This window comes from Chroicocephalus ridibundus, chromosome 8, assembly GCF_963924245.1.
Source record: "Chroicocephalus ridibundus chromosome 8, bChrRid1.1, whole genome shotgun sequence".
Lineage (NCBI taxonomy): Eukaryota > Metazoa > Chordata > Aves > Charadriiformes > Laridae > Chroicocephalus > Chroicocephalus ridibundus.
The window spans coordinates 21,963,302-21,982,249 of record NC_086291.1 but is presented as its reverse complement, the minus strand read 5'-3'; the positions used below and the strand labels follow the sequence as shown (position 1 = coordinate 21,982,249).

The 18,948-nt window shown below is 38.3% G+C and overlaps 1 protein-coding gene across 3 annotated transcripts in view; it reads right to left on the bottom strand.

The window, feature by feature from the left end:
• Nucleotides 1-984: 984 nt before the first annotated feature.
• Nucleotides 985-18,948, bottom strand: part of SLC30A7 (solute carrier family 30 member 7) — a 32,156-nt gene continuing 14,192 nt past the window's right edge. For 2 of the 3 annotated variants that reach the window (XM_063344404.1, XM_063344405.1), the window contains exons 9-11: nucleotides 9,370-9,460; nucleotides 8,204-8,353; nucleotides 985-5,336 (exon numbers count right to left, since the gene is read on the bottom strand). In XM_063344404.1, the coding sequence (XP_063200474.1) occupies nucleotides 5,289-5,336; nucleotides 8,204-8,353; nucleotides 9,370-9,460 (289 nt within the window). In that variant the 3' untranslated portion in view covers nucleotides 985-5,288. Of the gene's footprint in view, nucleotides 5,337-8,203; nucleotides 8,354-9,335; nucleotides 9,461-18,948 lie in introns of all 3 variants that reach the window. The other variant, XR_010072302.1, reaches the window with a different exon arrangement.

Genomic DNA, 18,948 nt, shown 5'->3' with positions numbered 1-18,948 from the left:
TCAAACTGCAGCAACCACAACCAACCTTAAGCCAATTCTCAGAAAACAGACAAAATTCTCTTTAAAATCAGCTAATGGATGATGGCGGTTGCTATTTCAAGTAGTGTTCACGGTATGTATGACAACAAAGCAGACCTGTATGCAAATTTTTTTTTTTAAACTGAAGATTTATTGGAAAGAAATTTGATCCCATATCTTTTCAGCAATATAGGACAAATAACATTTTATATAGACTGTATTCAAGTAGAAAAGATTACATTAAAAATTTCTAATATTGCACTTGGGACAAGTCATGGCTAAGCTACTAACATTAGCATTCCAGAACAAAATCATACATAGTCTTCAGAATTTTAGTGAGCTGCCTTGTGTTATCATGAAGATTTCTTTACAGGTATTTTCATATACTGTACTATTCAACTTAAGCTCACTGCTAAGAGTAATTCCTGTAATTTAAAGGTAGAGGGCAAGCAATATGCTGAACGCAAGCAATACGCTGTATGCTACCAGGAGTGATTTTGGCAATTTCTTCATTCACAATCTTTCACGCTTCAGCCAAAATACTGTAGCGATTCATTTAACTCTTGTACAAGATCCCAGCATACACATGAAAGACTTCAATGCACATGGGAAGTGAAATACACAACTCCTTTTACACATTATTTCCGCCAAATTACCACATAGGCGGGAAACTTTTGTGGCTCACTGAAACAGACAAGTAGATTAAGCAGTATTTGCACACAGCCAGACACAAAGTCCTCACATGCCAGGCACAGCAGAAGTGGAACTGGCATCTTTTCACATTATAGTGGTCTCTGGCCAGTGAAGTCCCAACAGGGATGGTCACTGCAACAAAGCCTGAATGGGGGAGAAATCCCAAAGGGAATCCCGGCAAGTTGCAGATAGGGATTTTCACAGAAGCGTAAAGGAGGAATTAACCACTGAGTCAGTATTAAGGATCAGAGAAATGGATTATTTAAAAAAAAAAAAAAAAAAAAAAAAGAAAATCCCTTATACTCATTCCCAAACATGCTTAAAAGGGGTGGGATAATCAGGAATCCCAGCAGTGGCAGTCTGGTGGCTGCCGGGGAAAACAGGACAGGGCTTAATTAGTAACTAAAGCTGTTGCTCTGAACTGGTATTTAAAGATCTGTTACGTGAGTATTGATTAGGATTTGCATTTTCTAGAAGCATGAAGGTTTCTGCAACTGAAATCTGCCCTGTGAGGGAAAAGCCAGGAACTTCACTATTCGGTTGTTGCACAGTGGGTGCAAAGGGTGGGAAACTGCCATTCAGCAGCAGCCTCTCCCCCCGCTTGTATCTTGTTGATATTCCCAAAACAGGTTCCCTTACAACAGTTAAAAGGAGACACCCTTTCTTTCCGTCACCTTTACACCCGGCTTTACTTCTTCAGGAAAAAAATATTAAGAACAGTACGAGTCACTAAGGTCCACTTTATTAGTAGCAGCGGTTTCAATTTTTATGTAAAAATAGTGTCAGCAGCTCTTACTAATGATGCAATTAAACTTTTGTTTTAGTAAGCAGGATTACATAAAAAGCAGAGTCATTTATTTGGACCAGCACTTTTTGCTTTAGTTCAGCAAATTGCCCAAGTAACGTAATGCTCTGTAGGGGCCCTGCTGATGTAAGGAACAAGTCTGTCCATATGTACAGGCTTACAGGATCAGCCTACGATGGAGCAGGCTTCACTCTGCATACTCTTAAAGTCATTTTCTTCCCGTTATTCACCATGACAAACATTTGGGGCATTTTAGTACAGGCACTCTGCAGCACTTGTTTTATCTTCTTATTTTGCTGTAGGTCCTGTAAAAATGATGCAGTTTGCAGGCTTGGTCGTTGGGACAATATGGTTTTAAGTTACTGTTTTCAGTCACAGAAAAAAAAACCCACCACACCACCACACAAAGGCAGACCAGTAACCCCACGAAAACATGAGAAAATCATACTTTGAAAACTTGGCTCAAAATTCAGTACTGGATACCAGGAAGCTGAGTTTTAGCAGATGGTCTGCGGACATTCATCCAGCTCTGGATGTCAGTCATTCACGCAAATCTTTATTTAAATGATGTGATGCATCCCCAATAAAGTGTTAAAAGCAAACCATTATATAACAAACTAAGGGTTGGGTAATTAGCAAAACAAAAAATAATGGAGCTTTGACTCTCAGTATGAAGAAAAGCTGCACTTCCAATTGTATGATTTGTACTCTCCTAAAACCTGAGCAAATATCCCCTTAGTAGGTGAATAAAATAGAACAAATGTCCCGCTGCTTACTGATGTACTAGATGTGATGGTAGTTACCTCCTGGACACGTCATCTACTGCCTTTTGCACAATTTTGTGATCCTTACCCTTTTCCAGAAAACCTAAAAAGGCTTAAAGTCTACTTTGAATCTGAATTCCCTACACTATCCTCAATTATATTTAACAAATGATATATTTCTTACTGTAAAAACATCAAGTTGTCCTTGAAAATAATGAAGAAATTGTTATCTTGGTTAGGAAACTCAGACTTGTACATAGGCTTCCAACAGTCAGCTAAGTACTCATAAGCAACAAAAAGATACCAAAAAATTATTAAAATCAGTATTTTGTTATTATAACCAGCTTACAGGCTTTTTTCACTCTTTTTACCATATTTTAAAAGTTGGTAGATGTACATTTTAACCACACACACACACAAAAAAAAACCACAAAACAACAAAAAAACCCCCAGTTGTCACTCAGGCAGATTGTCACTTGGAAACCGACAGGAGTTGTCTTTTAATTAAGAAGACTAAAATAGCGGCCAAGCCCAGCATGTTGGGCAGTACTACGGTACTTCAGCAAGTTCAGGAACACTCAGTCCCGAAACACGCTGGTATAAAAATGACATAAACCAAAGCCTGCTCTTGGATCATGACACAATTGCAATGAAGTTGGCTGGTGCCTGCCTTTAAAGTGATATCAGCTGATCGTCTCTAGCCTCAAACAGTAGTAATATTAACTATTAAAAAAAAATAAAAATCAAGAAATCATGCTGTCAGCCGACAAAAAGCACTCTATATGCAACATACTACAAAACAGTATGAGGGATCTGCGCCCTATAATCACAACCGTATTTTAATTACCTTTTCTGTGAACATATATGCAAATGGTATCTTCAACTGCGAAACTCAAATCTGCTCAACAGATTCTTGCGCCTTACCCCGTGCCGTCTAACTTTCAGATCCCACCCTCCAGTCAGGAATTCCGGGCCTGGCAGAGCATCAGCGAGGTGGGACGGTGGAAGGCCGATGGGGCGCCGGCAGGAGGCCAGGAGAGACGTGGAACAGTGCAGCCAGCTGGAAGGGCACGCGCTCTGCACCCACGTCCCCAGGAGAACCACGCACCAGCAGGAACCAGCAGTAGGGATAAAGGATCTGAAGACTGGAACAGTCTGTAAAGCTTAAAAGCAATATGTATGTGGCTTTTTACCGCTATTTTTCTTTACACTCAGTTTTCACTTCCAAGCACGAGTACAACCTCAAGCTTTGTACAAAATCAACATTCATGTTTCGATATCTCATCTGGAAAATTCAGGAACCACCTATCAATTTGGCAACCATCGTGCTTTCACATCAAAAGAGATCACAATTCAGGTGCTATATAGGAACGACATGAAGTAGGAATGCAAAACGTTCTTAATCTCTGTCATGAACTCAGCAGCGCCAGTGGCAAACAAACCACTTCTGCAAATAAATCTACGGTACTTTCATAGTGCCTAGCACTTACTACGCAGACATGGTCAGCTTCAGAGGGCCTTGATTTCAGTGTTACCACGTACCAGGTACCAGAAGAATACTTAAAATCTGTATCAGTTAGTAACAGCTATGATTTATCAGAAAAATCCCCGTCTTGGTTTTTTTTTACTCCACAATGTTCTGTTTGTAAAATGTCCTCTTATGAACTGTTCCATTACTAAGTTGACTACTACAAGCATAGTGGAATTATCATCTGTAATACCAAATCTAGCAGATTGTCTTTGAAAACAAGGCTCAGATCTTGAAAGTGTAAAATGATTTTAAATGCTAGAAAAATATGGCAGACTGATGTTTCTGGAAAAAACAACTTACTGCACTGGGGATTATTTTTTTTCCCCCCACGAAAACACACATGGCTACGGTAAGACAGTCAAAAATGTTAGACTTGTCCACCTGGAAAAAGCATAATTTTAAATAGCATGAACCATGGTCCTTATTTCCATTTCAGGTGTAACCACCAGAAACTACTATTTTCAATATTTGGAAAGCCAAAAGTTATCTCACCAATCACTTTAATAAAAATTATTACAACCTATTAAAATCAAGGCGATTTAAGCTTTCACAAACAATTTAGGGATTTCATTTTTCCCTCCACATACTTTGGAAGATAAAAAACCTCAAGCGTTCCTTCCACCACCAGCATCTTCCCTCAGCTGCCTGTTGTTTCAGTGACTGTGAACAGGAGCAGCATCATGTAATGTCTCATTACTCTTAACAGTATGAAGAGACAAATTAGTTGGAATGAAATCTAATATTTTGACTAAAATAACTTCCACAAGATATGTGCAACAAAATATCCAGCTTGCTTTGGAAGGAAGTCTCTTCACAATACCTTTGCCTTTTACATTTAGTATTTTTCTGTCTGTTTGGTAAGACGCAAGTACAAGGGAAGTCTAACATCTACAGTTACGCAAGTACACAGCCCCCCCCCACATACATCACTAGTAAATAATCAGACTGCAAACAAGATATTTGTAAAAGTAATAAAACCCTTAGATGCTCCATATTTATGCTGGCAAATTCCCCTCCTGATATAAAAGGCACTTTGAAAACCCAATATGGTTTGGTTCATTAAGTTTGCAAAGTACAAACAACTGTAGAAACATACAATTATATTGAAGCATGTCAGCCACTGTGACATTATCTACAAAACAAGTTTCCAATTGTTGATAACACTGGTTTTATGGGAATGAGCAGTGGTTTCAGCAGCTTTACTGAAGACATGACAGGGTTTCCAGTACCACAATCAGTAAGTAAAAAACCCTCAAAAATTTTTAAGCTTAGGGGCCACAAAAAGACAAGACCCAAAGTCCATAACATTCATTCAATATTTACTCCTTAGAAGTGAACTCCATCCATAGCCCAAGGGCAGAAATCTACTCAGTCAATTCCGGAACAGTGGCGGAGGCAGGCTCTGTCTTGAGAAGTATGTTCTTACACCAATACAGTACAGAAAACTTTGGTCCAACAGCACAATTTCAGAAATTCACTACATGGCTGCGACATCAATCTGTATGTAAAGCTGTCTTACTCCTGCCTATGGAAAAGAGAAAGAGAGTTAAAAAAACCCTGTAACATCAAAGCAATTTAACTGTCCTGAACACCAGCCCACGCCAGTTAAGTTACCAGCAAAACAACTCCATGTCTTATTTTTCTGTAATTCATCTTCCACATTTAGCATATCATTCACTAAGATACTGGCAATTTGGAAACCTACAAACTTTGAGAGTGCTGTACGAATACATAGCACTTCACACAGTCAAGTGCACATATGTAATTATATATTAACACGAGCTTTGCTACATTACCTTTTCTGATTCAGCCTAAATTACTGTCATACATGAAGCTGCACAGAAGTGATTCTTTCTTTTGAACAAGTTTAACTTCCTGAAAAGCAAGCTTCTTGAAGAGCTGTCAGTTTAAAATGGAGCTAAGTACAAGTGCGTAACATGGGATTTGTTATTCGAACCAGTTCTACACTAAGATTTTAGCAAGAAAGAACAATGGCTGCAGTGCATTTACATCATGACGCACTAAAATCACTTTTGGTAAAGGCATGTGAATTGTACGAAAGCATTTCTCTCCTCAGAAATCATATTAAACCAGACTTATAAGGACTTGCTTAGTTTTATCATCGTTCAAAATAGAACAGCATTAAGAAAATCATTTAGTCATTCATTTTAACCTCAGCGGCAGGCCAGCACCACTGCTGTGATGGTCACTGGTTATGCAACATGATCTCGAAGCATTAGGTTGAACACTGCTAAAGATCAGATCTGTCTTAACTATCAGCAACTTGCTCTTACCTCAGTTGAGTTGCAAAACCAACTGTCAATTACATTAAGATAATGAGGGCCAATATTACTGAGGAGAAAAAAAAAATAAATCTCTACTTGCTCCAACTGTTCGTCCGCTTATTACCATAGGTTAGTTAAGAAAAATGATAGACCTTGTTCTCCCCAATTCCCTTCCTAGACACATGGCTCTTGATACCTGCACAGCTACAAAACAGCCGAAGAGCTCATCACTCACTTGGAAAATGCAATCCTTTGGAGACTTGAGATGTAAAATTAGTTTTAATGCAACAGAATGTTCTGCACAGTCCTTCACAGGAAACATCCCTTAGTTTCAAACTACACAATCTGAGGAATAAGCCATGCAGACTGATTTCTACCTACTCAATCAAGAGTTGTATGTGATGGAACATCTCAAAAAGGACCAACCTTTACTCATAAAGTTTGATTTTAGAATATTTGTAAGAATAAATTCTCCTTCCCTAAGTCTCTAACATAAAAACAAGTATGTGTGTTTATTTTGACTGGGTTCCCCATGACTGACTACTTTAAAATTCCTTAAACTTCAAGGAGTTCAAAAGAATTCATGCACTCAGGCAGCACACTGTAGGGTTGGCTTCAGTGGTGTTTCTCCTGAGAGACCAGAAACTGAGTGTGTGAGATGCATAAAAAAAAACCAACAACAAAATAAACACAAAAATCTAGTCTGGAATTTTTGATAAATGTTATAAAAGAGTTAATAAAAGGGGTGCTTATCAGATGCATAAACAATTCACCAAGCCATCACATACAGGAGCTGCCAAGGCAGTAGGCCAACAGGACACTTAGAACAAGGGAAAAAACACGCACGTGAGCGCACAAGGACTTTCCCCACTGTAGAAAGCTTTTAAAAGAACATTTATGCAAGCACTAATTAAACTGTTTACAGAAGTGGTTTTATTTTCAGTATCAAATACACCTGATCAGAAGCTCCCCTTCTTCTCTGTCCAAGTGACTTAGAGAAGTCAGTAATTTACATACCTCCAAAATATTACCCTTTAGCTGACAATATTTTGTTACCTAAAATGTTGGTTATAAACAGGAACATTTGTCGCCTTTTCAGCTACAGAACTCTCCGTTACTCAAAAGCAGAGAAAGGATATTATGGAAAAATGTAACAGGTTTTTTCAAATACGGTCCTCCAATGTCAAGAATAAAACCAGGACGTTTGGCTCTGGATGGTATCGGAGAGAGAGAGTTTCCAGCTTTATTCTTCACGGAGTTCTCTTGCTGGACAAGAATTTTCTATTTTATCTCGATAGACTGTAGGTTCTACTTGTAAACCATTCACATCCAGAAGCTATACTGCAATAGGCAGCCAAACTGAATTTCATGTTTAGTGGTTGAAAGTATAAGGAAGCAATAGAAAAATCTTTCTGAAATTTGTAAGATTTTAATCTTAAGGCAAGAGATATCAACTTCTAATAAAGTTTCTGTTGTTCACAAGAACTCCAGCATTTCCTATCAGCTACAAGTGCTATCAAATACGTCACTATCTTTATAAAAAAATCTAACCTGTAATATTCCCTGAAATATAACCTGAATATAACTTAAAATAAATGGGAACACACTGGTCGTATACGACATGATGGTGATGGTTACATTTTAACTAGTGATCACCACAGCATGGATATTAGTAAAGACAACAAAATATGCAAAGACTATGGATTCTTAGAGGTATAGAAATGAATGACAAATACAGCATCAGCACAGTGAAAGACTTACATAGGTCCAGTCTGTGGTCGAAGCCCTATCTTGAGGGAAGCCTCATCCATTTTCTCGGTTCCTCATAGGTTAACATAGAGTTTCAACTCAATTTGATGCACCTCAGGCAACTACAGCTGTTATTTCCACTAAGCGGCACCAAAAACTAAGGCAGAGAGGTACAGCAATTCCATCTGCACTACTGAGTATTTTGAAATTGTTCTAAACTGCTGGAGCAGAGAAGCTTTTCAAAACACACTGATACCAAAACCAGAAACATTTAATTTTTCTTGATAAGAACGACAAGGTCACATCACGTGACGGGCAGTTTACGCTTTGGTACGTGATTTCCACTGCTGAGACATACCTGAGTGAAAATATTGTGAGTCTGGCTTAGAATCCACCTTCCATCAGCATCAGGAGCTACTAATAATTTCAATGTCCCTATGTAAACATCAGTACAGAGGGTCCAGAAGTGTGGATCATGTAAACTGTAAACTCCTTGCAACTGCTGCACCTAAAAATACAAGCAAATTTTAAAAAATATATTTCAGAAAATGTTTATCTGTACTATGGGTTTTTTTTACAGAAAATATTATAAAAGCTGATGCACCCTTTTACTTCTAGTTCACTGTGCAATTTGTGATATTTCCTTTAAATTCCTTATTACCATCTCAGTAATTGTAAGGAAGGTGAAAACATACAGGTTGTATGTATGTGTCATGATTTTGTATTTTGCTGCATTTACAGTCTTTATATATTTTACTGAAACCATTTCTGAAAACAGTGGTGTCCAAGACAGAAGAGTCACAGTTATTAAATTTGAGAGGGCATTCAATTAAAACAGCACTTTTTGCAAATGCAGGAATTTTCCCATAAAATAATTTGTGAGAGATTCTAACTATTAATGGAAATATATTAATATTTCTGTAAATATTTTGTGAGGGCTTGGGTTTGTCCTTTCAAAACCTTTCTTTTTCCTCTGTCCAATTTTAGCAAACCCTCCACGTGACGGTTACAATCCTGAGGAAAGATGGCACTTCTACAAGTGCTTTGTACGAACTTTGCAAAGGCATTTCAAATGTTCAGGTCATGACACAGTAATAGGTAAGTTAAACAGGAGTACCAGGAGAGATCAAATCCAGAGTACTCTATGTAGTCTTAAAAATACACTTCCAGCGTTACTCCACCTCATTTTACTAAAGACAGAACTAAATTTTGAGGGAGTCAAAAACTGAACAAAACAGAAAAACATTATGTACTTCGTATCAGCACAAAGTCCTCTGAGAGGAAAAGTTTCAGGATCTGTTTTTCTAAACCAACACAGCTCATTTTAACACACAAACCGAGTTGAAGCTACATGCAATTTAGGACTTCAGAAAGTTAAGAATCAAACCAGTACCTCCATTTGCACAAGTTAAGGAACCTTTCAGAGGCATTACTGGGAAAACATCATAAAATATCCTCAAACACACAGCTGAGGCTCACTCAGTCAGCACCTTGATTTGAAGCAAAAATGGCCCAAGAGCTCACCCTCTGGTAGCACTGAGGCAGGGCGTTCTCCAGGGAAGGAGGAGTTCGCTGCATCAAAATTCCAATGGATTCTTTTAAAAGCGGAACAATACTGGAAAGAAAAAAGGAAGTTAGCTACTATTACATTTGCAAAAGATGTTGAACAAAGAACAACATAACATTCCTTAACGCTCTTGAAGAATTTTTCTTTAGTTGTTTCACGAGAAGCTGAGAAAGTTGCCATGAAAAGCTGGTACAGAAAATAAAAGGATTGATAAAATTGCTATGGTGTCTTACTAAAGGCAAGATTACTTCTCCTCCAGATTTTCCACAGAGACAACTGGCGGACAATCGCAAAATATTAGTAGTTTAATCATGAGATTTGAGATGAAATCTCTCAGTGTCTTTAAAGTTATATGACAAAGCAGCTGATTAAGTATAGCTCAAAACCAAAACCTGCTTCAATGGCAATCACCTCATGACCAACCATAAAAACATGCAACTGAAATGTTTTTGATTTTGTGTTTGGCTTGAGACATATTTTTCTTATGAACTAATGGGGAGATCATAAAACAAAATTAGTATGGACCAGTCCAGCTATAACAAAGTTATTTTGTCCAAAACAGACAACTTTACATATTCTTGAAGTGAACTAAGTGTAGGGTCTCATCCAAGCTCAGGGACTAGACATATGGAAGCAATCAGAGGTTCCCTCCCGGCCAAATGGTCTTGTTTAATCAGCAAATTAAGATGACACTTAATATATTTTTTATTATTATTACTTTCCCTTTTTTTTTTTTAAATAAAACCAGGAGACCAGTAAGCCCATACCCTGAAGCTACCGCTAAAAATTTATACTCTTATTAAGCATTCAGTATGATGATTTTTTGTTTAGGAGTAGTACATCATGTCTGCCTTAGTAGAGCATCCTAAAATTTTCAAGAGGATGACAAATATCTATAGCCCAATACTGAAACTTAAATAGCAATCTAATTTCGAGAGCATGTGAGTCACCTAACACTCTCAACCAAAAGTGATGATATATTTCAGAAACTGTAAGCTGAATTTCAGCGTTGAGCACTGGCATCACAGCTGGAGTACGTAGAGTGATGGCATTAAAAGCAACCAGCAAACATTTGCAAGAGATAAATTGGGCTGTCTGTTAAAAGGAAAACTGCAGAAGCTTCGTTTAAAGTCTCATGAAGTGATATAGAACGCACTGCATAGACCAGCTGTGTATTTGCAGCTGGTGAATAGCACGACCTAACCATTCCTTTCCATTTTTAAAGAGATGGTTCCATTTGTACACAGAAGCAGTGCTGGCTGATCGACCGCTCAGCTCACTCCTTGGCTAATCCGTCGCCAGGGGTGGGAGGGAGCTGGAGGGTGCATGACTCTTCTCTAATGAACCTCTGGAAAAACAACCACCCTAAAATGAAGTCTACTTGCAGGCACACTGGTTATTTCAGCCAAATTCACTGCCTGATGCACTTCATCATCAGGTGCAGTGATGAAGTGGCCTCACGCAGTTGCACTGCTACCAAGGAACCACTTCAGAAATAGGAAGAAGCGATTAGGAGCAGGCAGGAGCTGCCTGAACTGGACCCGTCATGCAGACAATTAAACATTTAGCAATGCAATAACTGTCAATCTGTCGAAAGGAAGCTTAATTAGAGTGTCACATTCTACAGACAGTGGATTACGGAAGTTTAGGGAAAAAGGTTCTCTTATCAATGGACCCATCTCAATAAAAATAATATCCATGTCACAAGCATTATATCAAAGGGAGCTGGAGTTGCCAAAATACTCCATTGCTGAATTGATTTCAGATTAACTCACTATTTAAAATGCAGGTTGGCTTCTTAATAAGAACCCTGAAAGACCAATAGACAAGTTCAGGATGCAAACTGAATACAAGATTTTTGAACACCGACTCCATCCCCATAAATTTAACAAGGCCCCTCTAACACATGCATCCAAAGGCTTCAAAACACACACACACACACGTACAGGCTGCATATTTTTTCACAGGGAAAGGACTAAAGGAATGGAGAATGTAGGAGTTTGCCTTTTTATCGGAACATACCATGAAGAGGAAAAAAAAAAAAAAATCCACGAAAGAAATCTAACCAAAAAATGTCTGATTTGCACAACTTGTTTACATTATTTGATAAAACTGATGTACATTTTCTGATGGAATGGCAAGTACAAGATTTGGAGAGACAGCCTATGGAAATTTAAGACTGGCAGGTTGCGCATGTTAAGCCATCCCAAAAAAGGATCTGGTCAGTGAAACTGGTTGATTCATTCTCGAACAGGACAAACACATTGAAAAGAGGAAGTTAAAACCTCGTTAGAGAGCTCTTCAGCTGAAGATGCATTTACAATTAAGATATTATTTATTTTGAAAACCTTGTTGTCTAAGAAACTGATCTTCCAAGGTGAAGTCTATGGGATCAGCAGGGTGTGTACAGGCACCAAAGGGGATACAGTTTTAAGCAGCACATATTAGAACCATTAGCTCAAAAGTAAGTCATATACAAAAAGGTGAATGGGAAAGACACTCCACTCCCAGTATAGGTGGTACAGCTCCCTGCTGGCGAGACTTTACTATTCATGTTTTCGTAATAGCTCCACATAAAAGCTTTAAGAAAAAAAACCTCCTGTGCAAGTTTTTGTCAGTAATGCTGCAGAAGTTACGCTTTTATCCAGACTTCACAAAAAAGCTAAAGCCATCATGTTTAACTGAAAAAGCAACATCTTTAAAGTCCAAAGAATAAAGGTAAATCAGGATGTGGCTTGATACTGTAGGTGATAAAGTTGAAGCATATCCCAGGTCCCACCTCCCTCCCCTAACTTAGACACAGTGTTCAGAAACAAATTTATCTTTTGCAAAGCTGAAAAGGCCAAAAGACAGCTGCAGCGATGCGACGTGCCCTCACAGATGCTGTCAGAGCACAGAAGCCCACGCATGCATCTCTGCATCCAAAGGGACACTATCTTACAAGGTAGTCTTTCATTGTAAGCCAAACATGTTGAAGTATAGAATCCAGTTTTCTTACGTCTCAGATTTTCCATTGTTTCATGCATACTACTGAAGCAGAAAACCTTCAATTAAAAACCCAAACTCCACACAGTATCCTCTTTTCTCAAACACTAACTATAAACCAGTATTACTTAATCACCAGGAGGCACTAGAAATATTAGTTCCATCTCATGTGACTGAAGAAAACACTAGGAAAGATGACAATACCAAGCAGGCTGACAATGCGGTTAGAGAATTTGACCAAGCTTTCCTTTTTTTTTTGATTAGTCATTAGTGCAAAATACACGTGGTTGTCTCTGCAGAAACTATTGCACTGGTACTTCCCTCTTTTTTTTTTCCCCCCCTTTATTTACAAAAAGATTATTGAGAATAAATAATGCTGAATTCTCACCAAGTGGAGAGCTTTTTCATGCGTAAGCAGTCTGGTAAGCTTCCCTGCTACAGCAGACTGATTACAAATCGCCTCTGATTACTAAGCCTTGAATTGAAAACATCACACTCTTCTACAAGACAATGGAATCTGAGAGAGGCACTAACCCACAGCAAGACTCAGGACACAAACATATCCTCTACAAAAGCCGTAATAGCAAAAGGAGCACAAAATGAGTTAGCATATCACACTTTCACATACACTGAGGGAAGCGAAAGGTGTTCAAACAGATAAAAGCCATTGACATGAATCTGATAAACCCACCCTGCCGCTACTACACACGGCTTGATTAACAATAAAAAGTGAAAGCATCAGACTCTTAATCAACTTGCATCACATTCAGATAACCCTCGTACCCATTCCAGTCCATCCTGTATATGCCGCTGTTTTTGTAGGCATAGCTAGCAAGACTGGCATTTCATGATCTCGGACAGCAAGGCTGAAAACAACCCCGGAGTGAAGAACCCTTTACACAGTCATTGTAGCCAGAGCACAGCAGGAAATTTCATTTTGTGCTCTCAGCACTACGGAAAACAGAGGATAGTTGTGATGATAGATTTTGTGGAAGGTAAACGAACACTGCTAAGACTCCAGGCCAGCTTTGGTTCCTCAAATACCATAGCTGAAAATCTACAGCCAGATTTCAAAATCTCTTTTTTTCCACCATCCACATCTGCAGTGCCAAGATTGTCAGACTATTTCAGAAGTTTAACTTGACTAAAATTTTTCTATTAGGCAATTGCAATTTTAATCGCACTGCAGGCTTTGCTCAAGACAAGGATCACAGGTTTAATGTTTACTTTTCCAATTTTAGATTGTCTGTTCTTGTAATAACGTAGTACTTTGATTCTCAAGCAAGGCTGGCAGGTACCACTACCCTGCAAATAAAGGTAGTGCACGCCATTTAGCAATGATGGCTCAAAACACCACCAACGACTAGCAAAACTTCCCCAAACTAGCATGCTTTAGAACATTCCTTATGAATCTTAGTGAGCGCAGCACTTCATTTAAAAAAGTATTATTTTTATACTGTTATGCCCCAAACATTATAAGCATATACCCCAAAGTTACAGGCATGTTCTCCCCCAAAGCTCTTTCATATTATACCATGCTCAAGCAGCTCTAGACTTTATTTAAAATGATGTAACCCATGGAAACAACTTCAATAAATAACTGAAGTAAATTGCCTCATTTCCTTGACCACTTAATATGTAGCCTGCATGCTCTATCCAACCTAGTATCATATTTAGTCTACGGTGCCTTTCTAGAAACATGTGGCTCCAATAGTGGTTTCGGACAAACTTCTTGCTTTTTACTGGAGTTGTGGCTTTTGCTTGATGACTAATTTCACGTAGCTGATCAAAATACTAAAATTGCTTCAACATTTCAGAAAAAGGCTTACAATCCTATGGCTAAAAAAATAAATGAAAATATAGTTTTAAATACTAAAAGCAGTTTAGAGACCTGAGAAATTTTTATTGATTCAGGCACATTAAATTACAAGGAAAACACCTTGGAAAAAAATTGAAGAGTGTCAGCCTGAACAACTACAAAATAGACACGCTTTTTTTAAAAAAAAAAAAAAAAAAAAAGACTTCAAACAAAATGCTAGTAAACCAGACTCGGCTATTTTAAGCATGTCCTATTTATGCTTTATAATTAAATGGACACTTGCCTGAGATAGTACAGAAAGCAACCAAAGGAAGATTCATCAGATATTAGTGGTAGCATCCAGGAACAGCCAAGAGCTACAACCCCCCACTCACATCAGCTTCACCCTTCAGAACTGGCCATAGATTTATGGTGCAGAGATTTTGAAAGATTACAGGATATAACCCTCCAATTGAGAAACCACAAACTACCAAGCCCTCTGCTTGTCAACGCTCAACACATAAACACGTAACTGGAGAAAACACAACTCTATAGCAAGCAAAAGCATAATGAAATTTGCCAAGTGGAAAGTATCTGACTTCATACCCTTGCTTCTATATATCTGAACAGTAGCAATATGTGGGCTATTTTTCTTCCTCCAAAAAGCTAAGTTTTAAAGCATAAGATCTAATAGGTATTAACAATATTTCTATACAACCCTACTGAAGACAGGCTTTTACTGGGATGTATGTAGTCATAGTATACTAAAGGGACATGGCTGATCTTACCTCTCTATACTCCAGTAAAAACTACCCGATTTCTGCTTCCACCAAGCTTAGAAGCGTATTTATTTGTCAGTGAAAACAATCTCAGAAGAATCTCGCACCGCATTTTCACTGTGCAGCCAGAATGTTCTGTGCTAACTCACGAGGAGTTAGGCAAAGAATATGTCACCTTAGAGAAGCCTTAGTGAAGGATGACAGGAGCAACACAGAGCAACCATGTCAGTAGGTGACAATTTGCACTAATTAGAGATGTTGTCTACAGGAAGCCCCAACCATCTGAATTAAAAAATACTGCTTGACTTCTCTGAAGAGGCGTTGCTCAACCCTTCGTGCATCTGCACAAGACAAAATAGCTTACAAATTAGAGGCTGCACAGCTTTATATTGCAACAGTAAGTTCTTTAGTCATCCTATACAGATATTTTTGTGATTTCTTCTGGCAAATGTTGCCATCATTTCAGAAAACTGAACAGAGCAGAAGACCCAATAATAGGAGCAGGCAAGACTCCAGTAAATCAGAGTGAGCGAGTGAGCTGCCCAACACTGAAGCAAGCAAACACTCTAAGTAAAATGAACAGTTATTTCATGCAGACACAAGCAATCTTGGATTAAGAGCAACGATTCCCCTCTGCACTTACATGCAACAGCTTTGATATTCTACTGGCTTATTAGACATAGTTTCCATGGAAGGGAATAAGGATTTGTGTTCTACCTTTATTCCCTCTTTGGATACGTGAGTATCCCAGAGAGTATCCCAGAAAGAACAGAGGTTTAAAAAAAAAGAAAAAAGGGGGGGGGGGGAAGGAGCCCTCGATCAAACCTCTCCCCTACCCATGCCCTGCACACCCTGTAAGGCAAAATCAGACTAAGCAATAATGATTGAAGCCAAATCACTACCAGGTTAAGTAGTATAGACACATTTTATTCGGGGGGATACAAAAAAAAAAAGGCAAAAACCCCCAAACTTCATTAAACCCTCAAACAACTAAAAATGTACCAAGTATTAAACACTAAATTCACCAATTACATGGTAATTTCTTAATTTTAGTTTGTCTTTCATTTTTCATGTAATATTTTCTTGACGATTTCCTTGCTAAAAAGTAAGCTATTAAAATGCACCTCAGTGTCTCATGAACCTCTAGGCATCTTATCACCATCACCTCATTCAACTTTTTATCTCAAATGTTAACTATACATGAAGAATCAAAAACATCACTTACAGTTTAAGGAAATTAAACCAAACTCTACATAGCTTACACCATTGCCCAATACATTTGGACTACGCAAAATGTTCTATACACATTCCTAAAATGTATGCATTTTGTATTTAAAATCTAATGACCTGTATGAACACAGTATCATCAGACTTTCAAAAAAACCACAGCTTACTGCAATTGCATAAATAAACTGCAACAGCTAATTAATCACCTTAAAGTACACTAAAAATGTAAATGCACTGATATCCACATTTTGATTAAATATTTGCTTGGACGTGCAAAGTGTAACATACCAATGCAGATTTACTGGTATATATTTTTCAATTAAACCATGTTTAAACACCAGTTTCAGGAAAATTACAAAATTGAATTGCAAAGTATTTATTTTTGTAAAATTTGAAACAAAAATTCAGTGAGATAATTATTTTTAATTTCAAGATAATTTCAGTACATACTCAGTTAATGAAGCAGCTTGAGTTGAGAACCTGAAAGTTCTTGGCGATAGTTTTGCTGGACTGCTATACTCATTTGCATATTGCCTGCTCTAGTTCATCAGTTAATAATTAATACATTTAATGTAGAACCAGAGGTCTAAGCAGCTAATTAAAATGGAAATGGACAATTTCATATACCTAAAATGTGGAGTCATGCAAAATGGCTTTGGAAGATCAGCAATAAAATACAGTGTATATTTAGATTTAAACCAATCAGCTGAAGTACTCTTGTAAGAAGAGGCAGCACCTTGGGGCTTTTATACAACTTTATTTGGAAGAAGCAAAGCTTCACAGTCCCAACTAGGGGAAAGTCCCCCGACAGCATTTAAACTTTGGGACAACTTTATCAGACTGGCCTTTGCATCTCTGACTCAAAACTATGCTTCCTTTATTACAGTCACAAAGAACAGATCCTGAGTTTTAAACACACGTGCATGGGTTCACTTGTTGGGGTGCACGTTTACTCTTATCCCACCCCACCCCATCAAAGTTGGTTTCACTAGTAAAAGGGACACAAGTGGGCTACTCTGCACAAGTAAAACTGACAAATAGTCCTCTGAACAGCAGACAACTATTTCATCTAAAGCCAAATCCCCCCACCCCAAGTTATTTATCAAGGTTGCAAATAGGTCCACCGAAGTGGCCAGGAATCGCTGTACTAGATACTGAACATCCCCTCCTCCCCACCTCACACCCACACACACCCCATCAGTACACAGACAATTAAAAAAAAACGAGACACAGCTCTTGCCACTATCAGTTTAAAGTCTTTGCAAACAATGTTTTTCCACTCAAATTTTAAATTTCAGAAAATTTCAGTATCATTTTTTCTCTGGGTTAGATTTAGGTGACTTGAAAAGATTAAGGACAAAACTTTTATATATCCTAGCAATCAGCAGTTGGGCCCCTGCATTACTGTTACAAAAGATGACCTTACGGGAAAATCTGAAAAACCTTTTGCATTAATTCTAGAACAGCACTTCACGCACACAGCACAGTGAAGAATAAGGCAGAATAAAACAATGGTTTTGTGTCCAGAAGTGTAAATGAAGATTAGTAAAGTCAAACAACGAAAAAGGGGACTCAAGCTCCCAAAGAATACCCATCTGAAACTAACAGTCATCTTGTTTATGATCTCATTTAAATGCATTTCAAGCAAAGCCATCAGTAGTTAAGTCTGTTGGACTGCTTAAAAAAAAAATAAATAAAAACAGCCCAACCCTGCAATTAGTGTTTGCTCCACTGCTGTGCCAGACGTGTCAGTCTGCAAGAAATGCAGGCTTGCTTCTACGGACTACGATGCAGCTGACTGCACTCAGTTAGCACAATGATTCTAGACATCATTTATAGTGCTGTGGACCAACAAAATAATGCTACAGGCTGAGATCTGCTATCAGGTCAAAAGACACATCAAACAGTGAACTTCTCCAGCATTTTCAGCATAGAACATGGACCTCAGACGTTCCTCCTAACTGTGCTGGAAGACCTACAAACAGCTTTATTATGAAACCTCTATTATGGAAGGCAGTCTTCTTCCAACCTCTGTACAAATGGAAGAAAAAAAAAGTTCTCATTCCTGTGGTATCACGTGGTACTCCGCCTGTGCTTCGCTGCACACAGAGCCAGACCATTAAAGTCGGAAGTGTATGGAAACCTGTGTTTTACTCAGCTATTACCTCAGCAATAGTTTTTTTCCCCTCGGTAACCCGCTCATTTTCTTTCCCATTTTTTGAGATTCCAGTAATAGAATTAGTTTGTAATAATTTGTCCTTTATGAAATTACAGGAGGTTTAAGTCAAAATATTAAGTTTATATTAAAGTGGCAATTTAATCGCAATTTCTAGCACAGCGATTTCTGTGGGCATTTAGTGCCTGAAACACGTTGCCCTACTTTGATAAACAGGGAGATTCACATCAATAATTCTGTGAAAGCTGCCATGCATATGGTATAAACATGCCATATACGGTATAAGCATAACCAGCTGGCAGTAAATCAGATGACATTCACCACTGCTGAAGAGACAAAGGTGTTCAGTTATGATGTTGTGACTGGAGTTGTGGCACTCCGCCCTCTGCCACCATTGAAACTGCTGCCAGAAAGCCTCAGTAAGAGCATCGCTGAAGGAAATGTTTGCTTCCCCAGCCTAATCCAAACAGTTTCACATTTACAGTGATCTTGGTAGCAACAACCAGGAAAGCACCATCAGATCTTAAAAGGAATAAGGATGTCTCAGAACACAAATAGAAAGGAAAAGACA